This window comes from Aquarana catesbeiana, linkage group LG05 (genome assembly GCF_042186555.1).
Source record: "Aquarana catesbeiana isolate 2022-GZ linkage group LG05, ASM4218655v1, whole genome shotgun sequence".
NCBI classification, from domain to species: Eukaryota; Metazoa; Chordata; class Amphibia; order Anura; family Ranidae; genus Aquarana; species Aquarana catesbeiana.
In genome coordinates, this window is record NC_133328.1 from 39,837,923 (window position 1) to 39,858,219 (window position 20,297).

The 20,297-nt window shown below is 44.0% G+C and overlaps 1 protein-coding gene across 1 annotated transcript in view; it reads right to left on the reverse strand.

The window, feature by feature from the left end:
- Positions 1-20,297, reverse strand: part of FAM133B (family with sequence similarity 133 member B) — a 37,724-nt gene that overhangs the window by 16,016 nt on the left and 1,411 nt on the right. Inside the window, exons 2-5 of the mRNA XM_073629635.1 lie at positions 12,849-12,946; positions 4,209-4,287; positions 1,247-1,321; positions 76-108 (exon numbers count right to left, since the gene is read on the reverse strand). Of these exons, the coding sequence (XP_073485736.1) occupies positions 76-108; positions 1,247-1,321; positions 4,209-4,287; positions 12,849-12,946 (285 nt within the window). The remainder of the gene's footprint in view (positions 1-75; positions 109-1,246; positions 1,322-4,208; positions 4,288-12,848; positions 12,947-20,297) is intronic.

Genomic DNA, 20,297 nt, shown 5'->3' on the forward strand with positions numbered 1-20,297 from the left:
TGTCTGGATTGTATTCTTCAACAGTGGACCTGAAACTTTGTCTTCACACAAGAAAGAAATGAAAACTATTCTCACCCCACCGGATTTCTTCTTTTCCTTTTTGCGTTTCTACAAAAAAATAAATAAATAAATAAATAGATGATAAACAGTGGTCAGTTTACAGGGGGGAGTACAGGGGTATAGCCAGGTTTTTTTTTTTTTAAGTGATACGGGGGCCAAATTACACAGCACAAACACTGTGCTGTATAACATGCTTTAAGGGAAAAGGATTTTTTTTTTTTTTTTTAAATAAACGCTTTAAGGCGTCAGCATACCGAGACATTGTGGACAATTTCATGCTCCCAACTTTGTGGGAAAAGTTTGGGGATGGCCCCTTCCTGTTCAAGCATGACTGCGCACCAGTGCACAAAGCAAGGTCCATGAAAAAACATGGATGAGTGAGTTTGGGGTGGAGGAACTCGACTAGCCTGCACAGATTCCTGACTTCAACCCAATAGAACACCTTTGGGATGAATTAGAGTGGAGACTGCGAGCCAGGCCTTCTCGTCCACATCAGTGCCTGACCTCACAAATGCGCTTCTGGAAGAATGGTCAAACATTCCCATAGACACTCTCCTAAACCTTGTGGACAGCCTTCCCATAAGAGTTAAAGCTGTTATAGCTGCAAAGGGTGGGACAAACTCAATTTTGAACCCTATGGACTAAAACTGGGATGCCATTAAAGTCCATGTGTGTGTAAAGGCAGGCGTCACAATACTTTTGGTAATATAATGTACATACATACATACAGTGGATGCAAATCTTTACTTTTTATTTCACAAAAAAAAAAAAATATAATGTTTAATTCTGTTCAGCCAGGTCTTATGATTTACACACATGCTGCACAGTTGGCCAGACTGATGCCTCCTTTTTTAGGTCAAGCACTTCAAAGTTCCTATGCCACCTCTCTCTCTTCTGCTCATTCACTGAGCAATGAATCAGCATCACCCTCCGTCCATTTAGCAGCGAAGTCACCCAGGGAGCACTGAAGCTGAAGCAGGAGTACGGGAGCAATCCAACCAGCTATGCAGAGTAACAGAGGTGTGCACATCACCAGACAAGCTGAACAGGATTACAAACCCTTTGTAAAGAACAGTAAACACATATTTAATTTAGTTGTTTGCATGGAGTTCCACTTTAAAACAGACTGTCATGAAGGCGGGATGAAGTTTAAATTTAGGAATGTATAAATAATATACTCTAGTACCTCTTTCTTCTTTGAAGAAACATCACTGCTAGAAATGACCTTCTCTCTGTGCTTTTCAAGCTCCTTTCTCCAACTCTGAAACAATACAAAAAAAAATAATCGAACTTTACTTTTTTGTACAGAAATACAGGAGAGTATAGTATTACAGTATTAAAGATCACCGCTAAGTATAAAAACCATTTGAATTATTAAAGTGGTTCTAAAGCCTTAAAATGATTGTAAGCCTTTATTTTTTATTTAAAAATAACAAACATGTCATACTTACCTCCACTGTGCAGCTCGTTTGGCACAGAGTGGCCCCGATTGTCCTCTTCTGGGGTGCCCTGGTGGCGTTGGTAACTCCTCCCCATATCAGATAACCCCCCCTAGGCGAATCGCTCTCCCGGGGGGGGGGGGGGGGCGCTTGCAGGCGCGCTCCTGAGTCCAGCATTCGGTGTCCATAGACACGAATGCTGGACTCAGCCCCACCACCCCGCATCATTGGATTTGATTGACAGCAGCGGGAGCCAATGGCTGCGCTGCTATCAATTTATCCAATCAAGAGCTGGGACCCCGTGCAGAGAGGGACAGCACATCTCTGCCAAGGGAAATACGGGGCTCAGGTGAGTAAAAAAGGGGGGGTGGGTTCACCCTAATGCATTCTATGCATTAGGGTAAAAAAAAAACCTTCTGTGCTGCAGCCCCCCCCCCCCCCCCCCCCCCCTTTTTCTTACCTGAGAGCCTGATCCGATCCAACGATGTGCACGACAGCAGCGGCTCCAGCCGCTGTCTCTTTCCTCATTGAACAGATTGATAGCAGGAAGCATTGGCTCCCACAGCTGTCAATCAAATCCTGTGACACGGGAGCTGGTGGCAGGGGGCCCGAGTCCCGCTGTCTGTGTCAATGGACGCAGCTGTGGAACTCGGGGTCGAGCAAGCACGGGTGCCCCCAGGGAAAGCAGCACATGCATTTTAATGAATAGGTAGGGCAGGTGAGCCTGAAAGGAGCCCACCCCTCTTAAGCTACAGGGGCACACTGAACACCCAGCACATAGCACTATGGCAGCAAAGGGGTCAGTGTGTTGCCTTACCAATATATTCAAAGTACAAACAAGTGGCCACTGTTTGCAGCAAAGACCAATTATAGGGGGGGGGGCAGTGGCCACTTGTTTGTGTTATGTTGCAGACCTGTATGACGTCAACAGTACAAACGAGTGTTTTGACAGGTCATTTAGCTCACATACATGCAGTTTATAGCAGTATTAAACCCAAAAGCAAACATTATTTTGCAGCTTACCAATTCTTAGATGTGATGGCTGCATAAGTTTTCTTTTTTAGACTTTCTTCTACTTTCATCTGGTGATCCAGCCAGCAAGTCTGTTTCTCAACAGAACAAGCAACGATTTAACACTGACAAGGGTGCTTGCAATGCTCAACTTTTATTTACTGGTGTGAAATCTTTATCCCAAAAAAGAGCAAAACCGTTTGCTGTAACTGATTATACAACGTTAGCAGGAGTTTGGCTTCAATTTGTTAGTGTATCTAAATCTGCTAGTGCACCTAACACTCCCCTCCCCCAGACTGACTATGCTGCTGTCCAAAGGTGGCCCCTGTGCTCCTTCATCCAGAGTGGGAGCACTCTAATAAAGGACTTGAGTTACTTGCCAGATCACCAGGTGAAAATATTGCAATGCACACTGAAAAGAAAGCGGGAGACAAATAACCCCCCAAGCATTGGTGTCAGTGGATGCAATAAGAACCCCCCAGAATTGGTGTCAGTGGACGCAATAAGAACCCCAACTATTGGTGTCAGTGGATGCAATAAGAACCCCCCAGCATTGGTGTCAGTGGATGCAATAAGAACCCCAAGCAATAATGTCAGTGGATGCAATAAGAACCCCAACTATTGGTGTCAGTGGATGCAATAAGAACCCCCAGCATTGGTGTCAGTGGATGCAATAAGAACCCCCAGCATTGGTGTCAGTGGATGCAATAAGAACCCCCAGCATTGGTGTCAGTGGATGCAATGAGAACCCCCCAGCATTGGTGTCAGAGGACGCAATAAGAACCCCAACCATTGGTGTCAGTGGATGCAATAAGAACCCCAAGCAATAATGTCAGTGGATGCAATAAGAACCCCAAACACTGATGTCACCGACCCCAATAACAACAACCATTATTGGTGTTAGTGACGTTAATAGTATCTCCCAGTATTGGTGTCAGTAGATACAGTAAAAATCCCCAGCTTTAGTGTCAGTGATCACAGTTACAACCCCCAACATTGGTATAGGCGACTGCAATATAGAGATAAGGAGAGGAAGAGATGCTGACGTCAGCAGCAGAAGACACAGACCCTGCTTGGGATTTCAGTGCAGCAAAGGCATTTGTGTTTTCAGCTCTCTAAAGCAAACTCTCTAACCAAAGGGTCAGGTTACTGTCCTTTAGACTTTAGGGGGGCTGGGCTGTGACCATTGGGAGTAGAAATTGTCCTGGCGTCTGTGGGAGTAAACAATGCATCTTTGGTATTAGGGGGAAGTATAGTGCCTTATTGGTGTCAGTTGGAGGAAAAGTGCCCCATTGTTGGTGCCAGTGGGAAGAATAGCACCCATCATTGGTAGGAATAGTGCCCCATTGTTGGTGTCAGGGAAAGAATGGTGTACTGTATCAGTGGAAGGAAACGTGCCCCAAGGGCCGTAAAGTAAGGCAGCAAAGGGCTGGATCTGGCCCCCAGGCTGCAGTTTGGAGACCACTGCACTAGAGGAAGTCAAGAGCTCACTACATCCCTAAATCTATCACCTTGAGAAAAGGGCGTGGCACCAAAATGCTTTTTTTTTTCACCATTCGGCAATTTAAATTGGAATCTCAAATCTTTGAGGTTCATTTTTGAGATGCTGGCTGTTGCTTTGCTGAGATTTAAGACATACAGCCATATAGATTTCATTGTCTGATTAAAAGGGAAAGTTTTAAAAGAACAAAAGCGCACTTTATTCATCTTCTCCTCAAACTCAGCCAGTGCCCTGGACCCCTTCTTCTTCTTCTCCAGCTGTTCTTTCACTTCCTCCCTGTGAAAGATATAAAAAGGTTGTATTTATTGATTACACCACATTAACTTTTATGTAAGTAGTCATCATTCGGTATCATTAAAATGTAATTCCGCTCAAATTCTAAGCCTAAACCTACTCCCAACCCCCATTCTAAGCCTGTTTCATCAAACTCTGTGGAAAAAAAAAAGCCCTCTATACTTGCCTATTTTGAAGCCGCTCCAGTCCAGTCACATGATCGGGTTCCAGTGCCAGCTTGTGTAGTAGTGGAGAGGCAACAACAATGGCTGCAGAGCCTGGGTGATGATGTCACCCATAGGCTTACTACGGGGCGGGCGTTGTCGGATGTCCCTCCTCTACATTAAAGTGGAAAGTATTCCCAGAACTTCACTTTTTCCACATTTTGTTATGTTACATCCTTATTACAAAATTGATTCAATCCATTATTTCTCTCAAAATTCTACAAACAATACCCCATGATGACAACTTTAAAGAAGTTTGTTTGACATTTTTCCAAATGATGAAAATTTTTTTTTTAAAATCACGTGTACATGCAGTAGATATAAAAAGTCTACACACCCCTGTTAAAATGTCAAGTTTCTGTGATGTAAAAAATATGACAAAGATAAATCATTTCAGAACTTTTCCCACCTTTAATGTGACCTATAAATTGTACAAGTCAACCGAAAAACAAACTGAAATCATCATTACAGTGCCTCTGATTAACCCCAGAAAAAAAAAGTTCAGCTGTTCTAGTAGGTCTTTCCTGACATTTTCTTAGTCACAACCTACAGCAAAAACCATGGTCCGTCTAAAGCCTAAACCTACTCCCACCCCCATTCTAAGCCTGTTCTATCTACTCTGTGAAAGAAAAGATCTGTATACTTACCTATTTCGAAGCCGCTCCTGTCTGGTCACATGCCGGCTGGTCGCTCGGGTTTCCCGATGGGATGGGAAAGTCCAGGCAGAGCTGCGGCGGGAGGGAGTGGACCTTCCCGCTGCTTGTAATAACGGCCGAGCGGCTGCTTAGCCACATCGGTTGTTAGTACAAGAAAGCCAACCGTCACTGCTGACATCCTTCGCTCCATAGGAGGTGCATGGAGCGTCCGTTCAGGTCCGCCTGAAAAACTGACAGGCGGACCTGAACGGTCTGCACAAGTGAAAGGACCCTAAAGGAGTTGTAAAATCTAAAAATGTTTCACCTTAATGCATTCTATTCATTAAGGTGAAAAACCCTCTGTGGTGCAGCAGCCCCCCTGAGCCCCCCTTTTACTCACCCGAACCCGATCATTCCAGCGAGGAGAACGAACCCAGCAGCTCCAACCGTTGTCTTGGGTCCTCATTGGATAGATTGATAGCAGCAGGAGTCATTGCCCGCTGCAGTTAATCAAATCTGGTGACACGGGAGTCGGGGCACAGTCCTGCTGTCTGTGTCAATGGAGCGGGAGTGCGCCAGCACGAGTGCCCCCATGGAATTTGGCTTTCCATGGGAGCACTGGATGAGGAGGAGCCAGGAGCGCTGCCAGGGGACCCCAAAAGAGGAGGATTGGGGCTGCTCTGTGCAAAACTCTTTTCACAGGAGGAGGCAGGCATAACATGTTTTTTGCTTTTTTTTTTTTTTTTAAATAACAAACAAAACAACATTCCTCCTCTTCCAAACACGGAGAGTTGAGCTGAGGCCAAAGAGCTTGATTCTGGTCTGCCCACAACATTTTCACCCAAGCTCTCCTCTGAATCATTCAGATGTTCATTAGCAAAATTCAGACAGGCCAGTACATGTGTTTTATTGAGCAGGGGGACCTTGCGGGTGCTGCAGTATTTCAGTTCTTCACGTCGTAGTGTGTTACCAATTGTTTTCTTGGCGACTATGGTCCCAGCTGCCTTGAGATCATTGACAAGATTCTCTGGTGTAGTTCTGGGCTGATTCCTCACCGTTGTCATGATCATTGAAACTCCAGAAGGTAAGATCCTGCATGGAGCCCCAGACCGAGGGAAAGTGACAGTTATTTTGCGTCTCTTCCATTTATAATTATCGCACCAATTGTTGTCACCCTCTCACCAAGCTGCTTGGCAATGGTCTTGTAGCCCATTCCAGCCTCGTGTAGGTCTATAATCTTTTCCCTGACATCCTTGGACATCTCTTAGGTCTTGGCCATGGCGGAGAGATTGGAATCTGATTGATTGCTTCTGTGGAAAGGATAGGTGTCTTTTAGATGGGTAACAAGCTGAGATTAGGAGCACTCCCTTTAAGGGAGTGCTCCTTAACCACTTCAGCCCCGGAAGGTTTTACCCCCTTCCTGACCAGAGCACTTTTTACAATTCGGCATGGCGTCGCTTTAACTGCTAATTGCGCGGTCATGCAATGCTGTACCCAAACGAAATTTGCGTCCTTTTCTTCCCACAAATAGAGCTTTCTTTTGATGGTATTTGATCACCTCTGCCGTTTTTATTTTTTGCGCTATACACGGAAAAAGACCGAAAATTTTGAAAAAAAATGATATTTTCTACTTTTTGTTCTAAAAAAAATCCAATAAACTCAATTTTAGTCATACATTTAGGCCAAAATGTATTCGGCCACATGTCTTTGGTAGAAAAAATGTCAATAAGTGTATATTTATTGGTTTGCGCAAAAGTTATAGCGCCTACAAACTAGGGTACATTTTCTGGAATTTACACAGCCTTTAATTTATGACTGCCTATGTCGTTTCTTGAGGTGCTAAAATGGCAGGGCAGTACAAAACCCCCACAAATGACCCCATTTTGGAAAGTAGACACCCCAAGGAATTTGCTGAGAGGCATGTTGAGCCCATTGAATATTCATTTTTTTTTGTCCCAAGTGATTGAATAATGACAAAAAAAAAAAAATTACAAAAAGTTGTCACTAAATGATATATTGCTCACACAGGCCATGGGCATATGTGGAATTGCACCCCAAAATACATTTAGCTGCTTCTCCTGAGTATGGGGATACCACATGTGTGGGACTTTTTGGGAGCCTAGCCGCGTACGGGGCCCCGAAAACCAATCACTGCCTTCAGGATTTCTAAGGGCGTACATTTTTGATTTTACTCCTCACTACCCATCACAGTTTCGGAGGCCATGGAATGCCCAGGTGGCACAAACCCCCCCCAAATTACCATATTTTGGAAAGTAGACACCCCAAGCTATTTGCTGAGAGGCATGGTGAGTATTTTGCAGCTCTCATTTGTTTTTGAAAATAAAGAAAGACAAGAAAAAAAATTTTTTTTTTTCTTTTTTCAATTTTCAAAACTTTGTGACAAAAAGTGAGGTCTGCAAAATACTCACTATACCTCTCAGCAAATAGCTTGGGGTGTCTACTTTCCAAAATGGGGTCATTTGGGGGGGGGTTTTGCCACCTGGGCATTCCATGGCCTCCGATACTGTGATAGGCAGTGAAGAGTGAAATCAAAAATTTACGGCCTTAGAAAGCCTGAAGGCGGTGCTTGGTTTTCGGGGTCCCGTACGCGGCTAGGCTCCCAAAAAGTCTCACACATGTGGTATCCCCGTACTCAGGAGAAGCAACTGAATGTATTTTGGGGTGTAATTTCACATATTCCCATGGCATGTTTGAGCAATATATCATTTAGTGACAACTTTGCGCAAAAAAAAATAAAAAAAATAAAAAATTGTCTCTTTCCCGCAACTTGTGTCACAATATAAAATATTCCATGGACTCGACATGCCTCTCAGCAAATAGCTTGGGGTGTCTACTTTCCAAAATGGGGTCATTTGGGGGGGTTTTGAACTGTCCTGGCATTTTATGCACAACATCTAGAAGCTTATGTCACACATCACACACTCTTCTAACCACTTGAAGACAAAGCCCTGACACTTTTTGATTACATAAAAAAATAATTTTTTTTTGCAAGAAAATTACTTTGAACCCCCAAATATTATATATTTTTTTAAAGCAAATGCCCTACAGATTAAAATGGTGGGTGTTTCATTTTTTTTTTTCACACAGTATTTGCGCAGCGATTTTTCAAACGCATTTTTTGGGGAAAAAAACACACTTTTTTAAATTTTAATGCACTAAAACACACTATATTGCCCAAATGTTTGATGAAATAAAAAAGATGATCTTAGGCCGAGTACATGGATACCAAACATGACATGCTTTAAAATTGCGCACAAACGTGCAGTGGCGACAAACTAAATACATTTTTAAAAGCCTTTAAAAGCCTTTACAGGTTACCACTTTAGATTTACAGAGGAGGTCTACTGCTAAAATTACTGCCCTCGATCTGACGTTCACGGTGATACCTCACATGCATGGTGCAATTGCTGTTTACATTTGACGCCAGACCGACGCTTGAGTTCGCCTTAGCGCGAGAGCAGGGGGGACAGGGGTGCTTTTTTTTTTTTTTTTTTCTTTATTATTATTATTTTTTTATCTTATTTTTAAACTGTTCCTTTCATTTTTTTTTTTTTTAAATCACTTTTATTGTTATCTCAGGGAATGTAAATATCCCCTATCATAGCAATAGGTAGTGACAGGTACTCTTTTTTGCAAAAATTGGGGTCTATTAGACCCTAGATTTCTCCTCTGCCCTCAAAGCATCTGACCACACCAAGATCGGTGTGATAAAATGCTTTCCCAATTTCCCAATGGCGCTGTTTACATCCGGCGAAATCTAAGTCATAAAATGCTCGTAGCTTCCGGTTTCTTAGGCCATAGAGATGTTTGGAGCCACTCTGGTCTCTGATCAGCTCTATGGTCAGCTGGCTGAATCACCGGCTGCATTCTCAGGTTCCCTGTTGAGACAGGAGAGCCAGAGAAAAACACGGAAGACGTTGGGGGGGGGGGGGGCATTCCCTCCCACTGCTTGTAAAAGCAGTCTAGAGGCTAATTAGCTGCTAGGATTGCTTTTACATGAAAGCCGATCGCTGGCTGAAAAGAATGATACCAAGATGATACCTAAACCTGCAGGCATCATTCTGGTATAACCACTCAAAATCGTGAATGGCGTACCTGAAGAAAAAAAAATGGTTAACAATAAAGCACAGTAAACGGTAAGGTATAAAAAATTGCATATCTGAAAAGCAAGCATGATAAAACATAACAACAATAAAACATTGCAGAATAGAATACAGTAAAAAAGAGCAGAACAATAGAGAGAGAATAAAGAGAGAGAGAACAATAAAACGACAACTATTTTTTTTTTATTTTATATTTTTGTTTGTGTTTTTTTTTTTTTTTTTTTTTTACACTTTTTTTTGTAACTAACTTTTATAACTGTAACCGGTTCCAGGTTCGGGTCTCTCAAAATGCGATGGCATCTTGGGAGACCCTGTGAAAGTGTGCCTAGTCTGTGCAATGCTGTACCCTACGCTAATACTCAACTAGTGAATGGTAGCGTTCAAAACATTCACCAATGCAAAGACCAGGATTGTCAGGACAGGAGGGACAATAATAGTGGGTGTCACGCCTATATCCGCGCTTGCTGCAGACACAACATCTTTTTTGGGGGGGTTCGCTGGGTAGGGGTACTCGGGAGGACATAAAGAAAATGCCTCTCATGCAGCTGACTGCATTTGGTTGGGGATGTGAATGGGGGAAGTACGGGCGCTGCAGAAGCGGTGGGTTCCCAATTAGGATTGGCGAATGCAGCAGGAAGGGCACTATGGGCACGACGGGCCTGTGTTTGTCTTCTTGGTGGCAGCGGGACACTACTTGTGCTTGCCACCTCACCAGCTTGAACTGCATTTATGGGACTCGCCACGTCACCAAGTGTTACTGCAGTGCTGGTTTGACTACGACCGGGGTGTACTAGGCCGCTGGTGCTTGCCAGTTCACCAAAACGCTACCAAAAAAACTGTTAGCGATCGCAGGGATCAGGCCTGACTCTGCGAACGCTGTAGTTATGCGTTTAGTGTTTTGTAAGTGTCAGTGATCGATCGATACTGCACTTGGGTGGGCTGGGCTGGGCCGGGCGGAGGGGCAAAACGCAGGTGCTAGCAGGTATCTGGGCTGATCCCACTAACACTGCCTTTTGTGGGAACCCTAAACTGCTGGGGACGCTAGTATAGATCTGATCAGATCAGATATTGATCCGATCAGATACTATACCACTAAGGGAGGTGTACGGTGCGTGCGTGGGTGTTAGCGGTACTGGCGCTAACCTGACGCTGCCTGGGGCTGGTGCTTGCCAGTTCACCAAAACGCTACCAAGAAAACTGTTAGCGATCGCAGGGATCAGGCCTGACTCTGTGAACGCTGCAGTTATGCGTTTAGTGCTTTGTAAGTGACAGTGATCGATCGATACTGCACTTGGGTGGGCTGGGCCGGGCGGAGGGGCAAAACGCAGGTGCTAGCAGGTATCTGGGCTGATCCCGCTAACACTGCGTTTGTGGGAACCCTAAACTGCTGGGGACGCTAGTATAGATCTGATCAGATCAGATATTGATCCGATCAGATACTATACCACTAAGGGAGGTGTACGGTGCGTGCGTGGGTGTTAGCGGTACTGGCGCTAACCTGACGCTGCCTGGGGCTGGTGCTTGCCAGTTCACCAAAACGCTACCAAAAAAACTGTTAGCGATCGCAGGGATCAGGCCTGACTCTGCGAACGCTGCAGTTATGCGTTTAGTGTTTTGTAAGTGACAGTGATCGATCGATACTGCACTTGGGTGGGCTGGGCCGGGCAGAGGGGAAAAACGCAGGTGCTAGAGGATATCTGGGCTGATCCCGCTAACACTGCGTTTTTGGGAACCCTAAACTGCTGGGGACACTAGTATAGATCTGATCAGATCAGATATTGATCCGTACAGATACTATACCACTAAGGGAGGCGTATGCTGCGTGCGTGGGTGTTAGCGGTACTTGCGCTAATCTGACGCTGCCTGGGGCGACGCATATCACCGCCGGGCGATCAGGGGGCTAAACCTTTATTAGGTAATAAACGGCGGGTGCCCTGACACTATAAAAAATAAACGAACTAACCAGCGTCACCCGTAACGGTTATACGGTGATCAGTGGTGAAAGGGTTAACTAGGGGGCAATCAAGGGGTTAAAACATTTATTAGGTAGTATATGGGGGTCCCTGTCACTATAAAACGCTGACGGCGAACCTAAATATTTACCTCCCTAACTAGCGTCACCAGCGACACTAATACAGCGATCAGAAAAATGATCGCTTAGTGACACTGGTGACAGGGGGTGATCAAGGGGTTAAAACTTTATTAGGGGGGGTTAGGGGGGTATCCTAGACCTAAAGGGGGGTAATACTCACTGCCCTAACACTGTAACTGTCACAAACTGACACCAATGCAGTAATCAGAAAAAAAAAAAAAAAATACTGCTTGCTGTCAGTTTGTGACGGGGGGGGGGGGGGGGGTGATTGGGGGGGGGGGGGGTCGGGGGGCGATCGGGGGTGTAAAGTATGCCTGGCATGTTCTACTGTGCGTGTGTTGTGCACTCACATGTCTTCTCTCCTCGGCGCTGGGACGGAAACTGCCAAGCCGAGGAGAGATGACATCACATCCTCTGCCTGTGTGAAACTACACACAGGCAGGGGAGGATTCCGATTGGATGGGAGCGATCGCGAGGGGGGGGCCACGATCGGATGGTCTCCCCCTCGCCTCCCGACGCTCCCAGTCAAATGCCGACCGCCGCTGGCACCGGGGGGGGGTCCGATCGGACCCCCCGCCCGCGGGAGGCAGATCACGTACAGGTACGTGATTCTGCCTGCCCGTGCCATTCTGCCGCCGTATATGTGCGTTAGGCGGTCGGCAAGTGGTTAAAGGGAGTGCTCCTAACCTCAGTTGCCTGTATAGAAGACACCTGGGAGCCAGAAATTGTGCTGATTGATAGGGGATCAAATACTTATTTCACTCATTAAAAGGCAAATCAATTTAGAACTTTTTTGAAATGCAATTTTCTGGCTATTTTTATTGTTATTCGGTTTCTCACTGTTAAAATAAATCTACCATTAAAATTATAGACTGATCATTTGTCAGTGGGCACACATACAAAATCAGCAGGGGATAAAATACCTTTTTCCCCTCACTGTAGATGGCGCTTCCCTTTCTTTACACACACACACGAGCAGTGGGGGGGGAAAATCGCATCACATTTCTGTTCAATTCGCATGCGATTCTTTGCAGTGCGATTTGTGACAATTTATTCTGTATTGCCGCAAATCGCACAGCAAAGTATTGGTACTTGGCCGAAAGTATCGGCACTCTTACTTACCGATAGAAAAATGCTATTAGTTACGACGCAGAAAAAAAACACAAATATTAGGGCACTGGTTTACCTGCCAAGGAATTAGCATGTCTGTTCAATTAGGAAACTCACTTAGTTCTCCCCCTTGCACCAGTTCCATGACTGGACAGTGAAGCAGGAGACACATACCGGTGAGGTCATCTCTCTGCTCCCTCCTCCAGCATGCTGCTTGTTAATATACAGCATATAAATGCAGAACACCCAATTGAACTTGCATTTAAAATACATGTAATGATTTAAAAAAAAAAAAAAAATAGATAAATGGTATACATTTGGTTTGCCGTTAATATCTGCCTGAAATTCAGCTTTATTGCTATAAACGAGCACAACTCACCAGGTAGGTCTTGGTCTGCTTAAATAATCCTGAATGCTTGGTCCACCTGAAGCTGCGGGGCCCCTGGCTCTGGCCATAGCTATAGGGTTCATATATGCCTAGAACAGAAGAAAAAATGATAGATGCAAACTAGAATAAAGCAAAAATGTATATCTAAAGCCAAAACCTTTGTCTTTTCTTTGTATTCCACTGTGGAGATTTCCCTTCACATCCAATCCTGTAGACATAACAGGAGGTGAAAGAAAGTCTCTCCAAAGTGTGGGAAACCCCCTCTAAAGCCTAGTACTGTACACACAGGCCGAATGTTGGGGGGCAACGACCGGTTCAATAGAAACCAGCCGACATTCGGCCCGTTTGTACTGCAGCTGGTCTGACAAAAGCCAGCCCTTTGGCCGGCTTTTGTCTAAGGGGCATGACAGAAAAAGGTCTGCCTATCGGCTCCCGATCAGATTGGTGTGTCCTGGCATCCCCCTGTCAGAAAACAATAGAACAGCAGGGGAGATCGCAGTACTAACATCGGACAGTTAGTACAGCAGCTCCTCCTGAGCTGTCCGTTTTTTTTCCCCATTAAAATCTGCTGGGTTGAACTGAAAAAAAAAAAAAAAAAAAAACTACTAGTGTGTACCAGGCTTTAAACATCGGTCATCAGAATTTGTTTCTCCATTAGAATTTCTCTCTTGCTGATCTGGCGACAACTTGACATTTTGGATTTTCCCTCATTTTATGTCCTGATGACAATGATCCCCAGGACAAAGAAGTATAACACTGTAGATCAGGGATATGCAATTAGCGGACCTCCAGCTGTTGCAGAACTACAAGTCCCATGAGGCATAGCAAGACTCTGACAGCCACAAGTATGACACCCAGAGGCAGAGGCATGATGGGACTTGTAGTTTTGCAACAGCTGGAGGTCTGCTAATTGCATATCCCTGCTGTAGATGGTTGACCCAGGGAGCATCCGACTGCCCAAGGCCTTGTTCACATGAGCTTTAGCTTATATAAAAGCAGCAAAAATTTTTTCTTTTAATTATTATTCAGGATTTATATGGCATCAAGAGTTTACGCAGAGATTTACAATACAAGGGGGGAGACAGTAGAGTAGAGCAATGCAAGAGAAGTCACGGCACTTGGCTATTTAAAGTGGAGCTCCAAACAAAAAATGAGGAAGTTCTGCTTTTTTTTCTGACTATAGACAAAACTTTTTTTCATTTTGGATAGAGCAAGGGAGGGTTATAACCCCTGTCAGATTATTTTTCCACCCTGTGTGTGTCCCTTTGTAGAGATTTCCCTTCACTTCCAAAGCCAAACAGGAAGCGAGAGGAAATCCCTGCAAATTAAGGGAATTCTTTGGGGACCCCAGCTCACCAGAACTAGTGTCCCCATTGGAAGATTACTTTTCTGGGGACAACCCAAAATTTGTGTTTTATTTTCACAATAGTAAACAGGACAAATAGAGAGGGTGAATCTCCCTAATGGGGACACAGACAGGTGTTCTAATTCCTCTCTATCCAAAACTAAAAAAAAAAAAAGTTTTGCCTTTAGTTACATTTTAAGGCTTCATTTGCCCTCCTCTTCACAAAAGACAGAGGGAAGGAACGGCTTGGGTAAGCACAATACTGGTTCCTGGGACAGGTGAGTGTCTGTATAAAGTCAGCAGTTACAGTTTTTGTAGCTGCTGACTTTTAATAAACACAAAAATGACTGAAGCTCCTTTTTACTACTTCCTGCAAAATTTCCATACCTCAGTACAGACCTGCGGTTAGAGAGTAAACAATGCAGGAGCCTGTGCTTTGCACATGCAATGATCACAGTTGCAATGCTCTGTAGGCTTTAATGCAAAAAAGTAAGAAAAACACCATTTTCATTTTATTAACCACTTCAGCCCCGGAAGGATTTACCCCCGTCCTGACTGGGCCATTTTTTTTGCGATATGGCACTGCGTCGCTTTAACTAACAATTACATGGTCGTGTGACGCTGTACCCAAACAAAATTGCACTATAAACAAAAAGACAGACTATTTTGAAAAAATAAAAACAATATTTTTTTACTTTTTGCTACAATATCCCCCCCCCCCCTCCAAAAACCAAAGAGATCTGTTTACATTGACAGATCTCCGTTCTCTCCTTCTCAGGAGCAATCGCACGTAGCCGAATGCCATTGCGGACGCCAGCCACGCGCACGGGCTCCTACGTAACGTGGCGGGAGCTTGTGCTCCCTATACTCCTTAAAGTGCCCGCTGTACAGCTACAGCGATTCGCGCAGGAGTGCCATTCTGCCGCCGTCAATCAATGGCAAGTGGTTAAAGTGGGTGCATTCATTACATTTCTGCAAAAGATGGACTGTGCCTTTTAACACCGATCCACTAAGCACCTAAACACAACAGTGGCCCCAGGAAAAAAAAAAAAAACCCAGGAGGCAAACACTGAACATAAAAATGTACATTCACAAACTTTCATTGTGAGTAATTTACGTAGCACAAACACACAACTAATTATCAGACAAGACTGTTTGTGTCCTCATCTATTGTGTACCCTCCAAAGAGAAGCCTGATGTTGGCACACACAATGTGTGACCCAGAGGGACCTCGTCACCAGGAAACGCCGGCCCATGACGATAGATTGCAAACTTTAGGAGGCACATTAAAGATTTATTCGTTTCTCCTTAGCAAGGCTCACAAGGCATGCAATGGCTGACACAAACAGTATTATCATCTTAGCATAAAGTACATCAACTCAAGGGGGACCACAGTGCATGTCAGGCTTAGCTGGGTTTAATTAACCATTTCAATACACTTATACACCTTCCTGCCCAGACCAATTTTCAGCTTTCAGCGCTGTCGCAGTTTGAATGACAATTGCGCGCTCATACAACACTGTACCCAAACTACATTTTTATCATTTTGTTCCCACAAATAGAGCTTTCTTTTGGTGGTATTTGATCACCTCTGGGATTTTTAACTTCTGCTAAACAAATAAAAAAAAGAACAAAAATTTTGAAAAGAAAAATGTTTTTTTTGTTTCTGTTACAAAACTTTGTAAATAAGTTTTCTCCTTCACTGATGGGGCTGCACCGATGGGCACCAATGAGGTGGCACTGACGGGTACACATAGGTGGCACTGAAAGGCGGCATGGATGGGCACTGAAAGGCGACATGGATGGGCACCGACACTGATGTTCACTTATTGATGGTACAGCTGGATGCCAATCAGTGCCAAACAATAATGCCTGCCAATCAGCGATTCCCCCATGTGGGCACTGATTGGCATCCATTGTGGGCACTAATTGGCCAAATCCATTGTAGTGACATCCCTGGTGGTCCTAGCGGCGTCCCTGGTGGTCCAGAGTGGGCATCCCGGGGGGGCTGCGCTGATAATCAATCAGCACAGACCACCACCCCATAAGAGGAGCAGCCGATCGGCTCTCCTCTACTCGCGTCTCACAGACGCGAGTGAGGAAAAGCCGATCTACGGCTCTTCCTGTTTACACTGTGATCAGCCGTGATTGGACATAGCTGATCACGGGGTAAAGAGTCTCCGTCTTTACCTAGATTGGTGTTGCGGTGTATCAGACGGACACACCGCAACAGCGATGGGCGCGCAGCGGCTTGATAGCCTGCTGGACGTCACATGTCGCCTCCTCACACCTGATTTAAACCTCTAACTGCCGTACTACCGTGTCGCGATTGCATGCATTGAACGGCAATCATGGGTTTAAATCAAGTGGCGAGGAGGCAACTTCTTGCCTCCTCACCACCTGTCGTACACACTTTAATCGCTTTTCAGAGGAGCAGCAATGCCTGCTGCACTTGTGAATGACACCCTTAGGGCTCATTCACACATAAAATTTGGGGGTGGTAAAACCCTGTGGTTGATACATGGATTTATTGCCTTCAATCCCCACCCCCTTTAGCTGCTGAGGCAGCATCCAAAAGGAGTACACATGCCGCAGCAGGAATTAAACCCCCTGTTGCTTTTGGTGGTTGCTACCGCCTGCGGCTTACCGGCACTGCTGGTGTACCGCAGAGCATCTGCGACCTTTCTGGGTTAGCTGCGCTTTGCCATAGACTGCAGGTGTGGTGCACTTTCTGAAAGCACACCAAAACTCCTGCATTCAAAAAGTGCACCAAACCCACAGGATTATCGAAGTCTATAGCTAAGTGCAACAAACCTGCAGGTACACTGCACTGCACCCATGGTATGGGTAAACTGCAGCACATAAGTGTGTAAGTAGCCCTATACGAATATGCCCAGTGCATTGCTTGACACGGACCTGAAGATCTCTTCTTGCCTGCTGTTGGCACCACTCTGGAGACTGCTAGCCAGGATAAGAGGTAGGGTGCAGTTGGTATTCACTCCGCATGGGACAGGAGCCGGCACTAAAGAGGAGGCACCGGCTTATGTGACTCTTGCAGGGCTGCAACTAACGACTATTTTCATAATCGATTAGTTGGCTGATTGTTTCAATTAAAAACCTTAAAGTGTGGTGTATAATTTAGTTGATATGTAAAGTTAAAAAAAAAAGGCAGTTTATTCTTAAATATATCTCTATGTGGTGGTAAATATAACTAACTATATGGTTAGGGAGCAAAATCTCTAATCCACTCTGAGAATAACAGACAGAAGAGATATACTGTATATATATATATTAGAAGAGATATACTGTGTGTTTATATATATATATATATTATTTATTAGAAGAGAGATATACTGTATATACATAAGAGAGATATACTGTATATACATTAGAGAGATATACTGTATATACATTAGAGAGATATACTGTATACACATTAGAAATATATACTGTATACACAATTAGAGATATACTGTATACACTATGAGGAGAGATATACTGTATACACTATAAGAGATATACTGTATACACTATGAGAAGAGATATACTGTATATATATATATATATATATATATATATACACACATACACATACATTAGAAGAGAGATATACTGTATATACATTAGAAGAGAGATATACTGTATATACTTTAGAAGAGATATATTCTGTATATACTATTAGAGATATACTGTATACACTATTAGAAGAGATATACTGTATACACTATTAGGAGAGATATACTGTATACACTATTAGGAGAGATATACTGTATACACTATTAGGAGAGATATACTGTATACACTATTAGGAGAGATATACTGTATACACTATTAGAGGAGATATATACTGTATATACTATTAGAGGTTGAATCTGGTAAATATCATCAGACTCAGATTACATTTTAAAATGTAATTTTAAGAACGTTTGTTCGATTATCTAATCGTCAGTGGGGTCAAATCGACAATTGTTTTCAACCACAGTGACGGGAACATTTAGAAATAGGAAACGTCTTTGTCAAAAGGAATTTTCAGACAGTGTATGTGGTTTTCGTTCAGAAATAACGTTTCCTTTAAAAAATGTATTGTTAAAAACAAGTAAAAATTTCAAACATTCCTTCATTCAGGGAATGTACAAAGATTTTTCGTATGAATATTCTAGTCTGAAAATTGATCCGTGTGTGGTCAGCATAAGGCTGGATGCACACCTTTGCGGTTTGCTTCTGATCTGTTTCTGCTGTGCGTTTTTGACTTTTGCACATGGGATTTTGCTGCGATTTGCGCATTTGCATTTTTTTTTTTGGCCAACTTGTTGGGCAGATTAAAAAACACAAATTGCTGCAAAAACGCACTTCATGCTTTTCTGCAGTTTTTCCATTGAAGTATATTGAATCACAAAAGTTTTGTGTTGAAAAAAGTCCTTGACCCTTTCCAAATACGCAGCAGCTGAAAAAAGCATAGATGTTAACGTGTCCCATAGGAAACCATGTTAAATGAACTGTAGTGCGTTTCTGCAAAAAGCCCTAAAAAAAAAAAAAAAAAAAAAGCATAGGTGTGACCCAAGACTATGATGTTTAGTAACAGCAGCATGCTTTTTTTTTTTGCATCACCTGTCATAATGGGGTTAAAAAAAATTAGCCCTTTATAGTCAAAAAGAGCAGATAATCACTACTATAGGGGTTCATTTTTTATTTACTGTGGAACAGTGGGCTGCACTATGCAAAACAAATGCTACTAGGAAGCTCCAGAACCTTTTTTTTTTTTTAACATTGCACAATTTTTCAAGGAGCGTTTGCCGCCCGGCAAAACAACCATCTGTAAACCTAGTTTGGAGTGGCGTTAACAACTGGTACTGCAAGTGCTACAAGCGTTTTTCCTGTGGGTTTTTTCGCGTGTTCAAGAAACGCAAGTGTGAATGGAGCGCTACACCTGAACGCACAACAAAACACACAGGAAATACACTGAAAATGCGCGTTGCATTTGCGGTGCCATTAACAACAGAACCCCAAACGCAGGTAGAAGATGTGTGTTCTGTCGTGTGGCAAATGTGTGCTGTTGCACAACCAAAAAGGTTCTAGCGCTTCTTTCAAATGAATGAGCTGTCCTATGTGTGATGCGCTGAAAAACAGCGAGAGGCAAACGCAAGTTTGAAGTGTGAATGGGGCCTCACTAGAAATATATGCTGTGTGCCGGTCCCGGGCAGACAGGGGCTGTCATCTATAACTAGTAATGTACAATATCTCACAAAAGTGAGTACACCCCTCACGTTTTTGTAAATATTTTATTATATCTTTTCATGTGACAACACTGAAGAAATGACACTTTGCTACAATGTAAAGTAATGAGACCCCCATTTACACAGGGGCAACACGACTTGCAGGTCGCCTCAGCGAGGCGACCTGCAAACGACTGCCCGGGCGACTTGCAAAACGACTTCTGTATAGAAGTCTATGCAAGTCGCCCCAAGTCGCCCCCGAAGTCGTACAGGAACCTTTTTCTAAGTCGGAGCGACTTGCGTCGCTCCCCTTAGAAGGGTTCCATTGTACAGGACGGGAGGCGACTTGTCAGGCGACTAGGTCGCCTGACAAGTCGTCCCTGTGTGAATGGGCTCTGAGTGTACAGCTTGTATAACAGTGTAATTTTGCTGTCCCCTCAAAATAACTCAACACACAGCCATTAATGTCTAAACTGCTGGCAACAAAAGTGAGTATACCCCTAAGTGAAAATGTCCAAACTGGGGACAAAGTGTCAATATTTTGTGTGGCCACCATTATTTTCCAGCACTACCTTAACCCTCTTGGGCATGGAGTTCACCAGAGCTTCACAGGTTGCTATTGAAGTCCTCTTCCACTCCTCCATGACGACATCACTGAGCTGGTGGATGTTGTTCCGTTTTAGGATGTCCCACAGATGCTCAATAGGGTTTAGGTCTGGAGACATGCTTGGCCTGTCCATCACCTTTACCCTCAGCTTCTTTAGTAAGGCAGTGGTCATCTTGGAGGTGTGTTTGGGGTCGTTATCATGTTGGAATACTGCCCTGCGGCCCAGTCTCTGAAGGGAGGGGATCATGCTCTGCTTCTGTATGTCACAGTACATG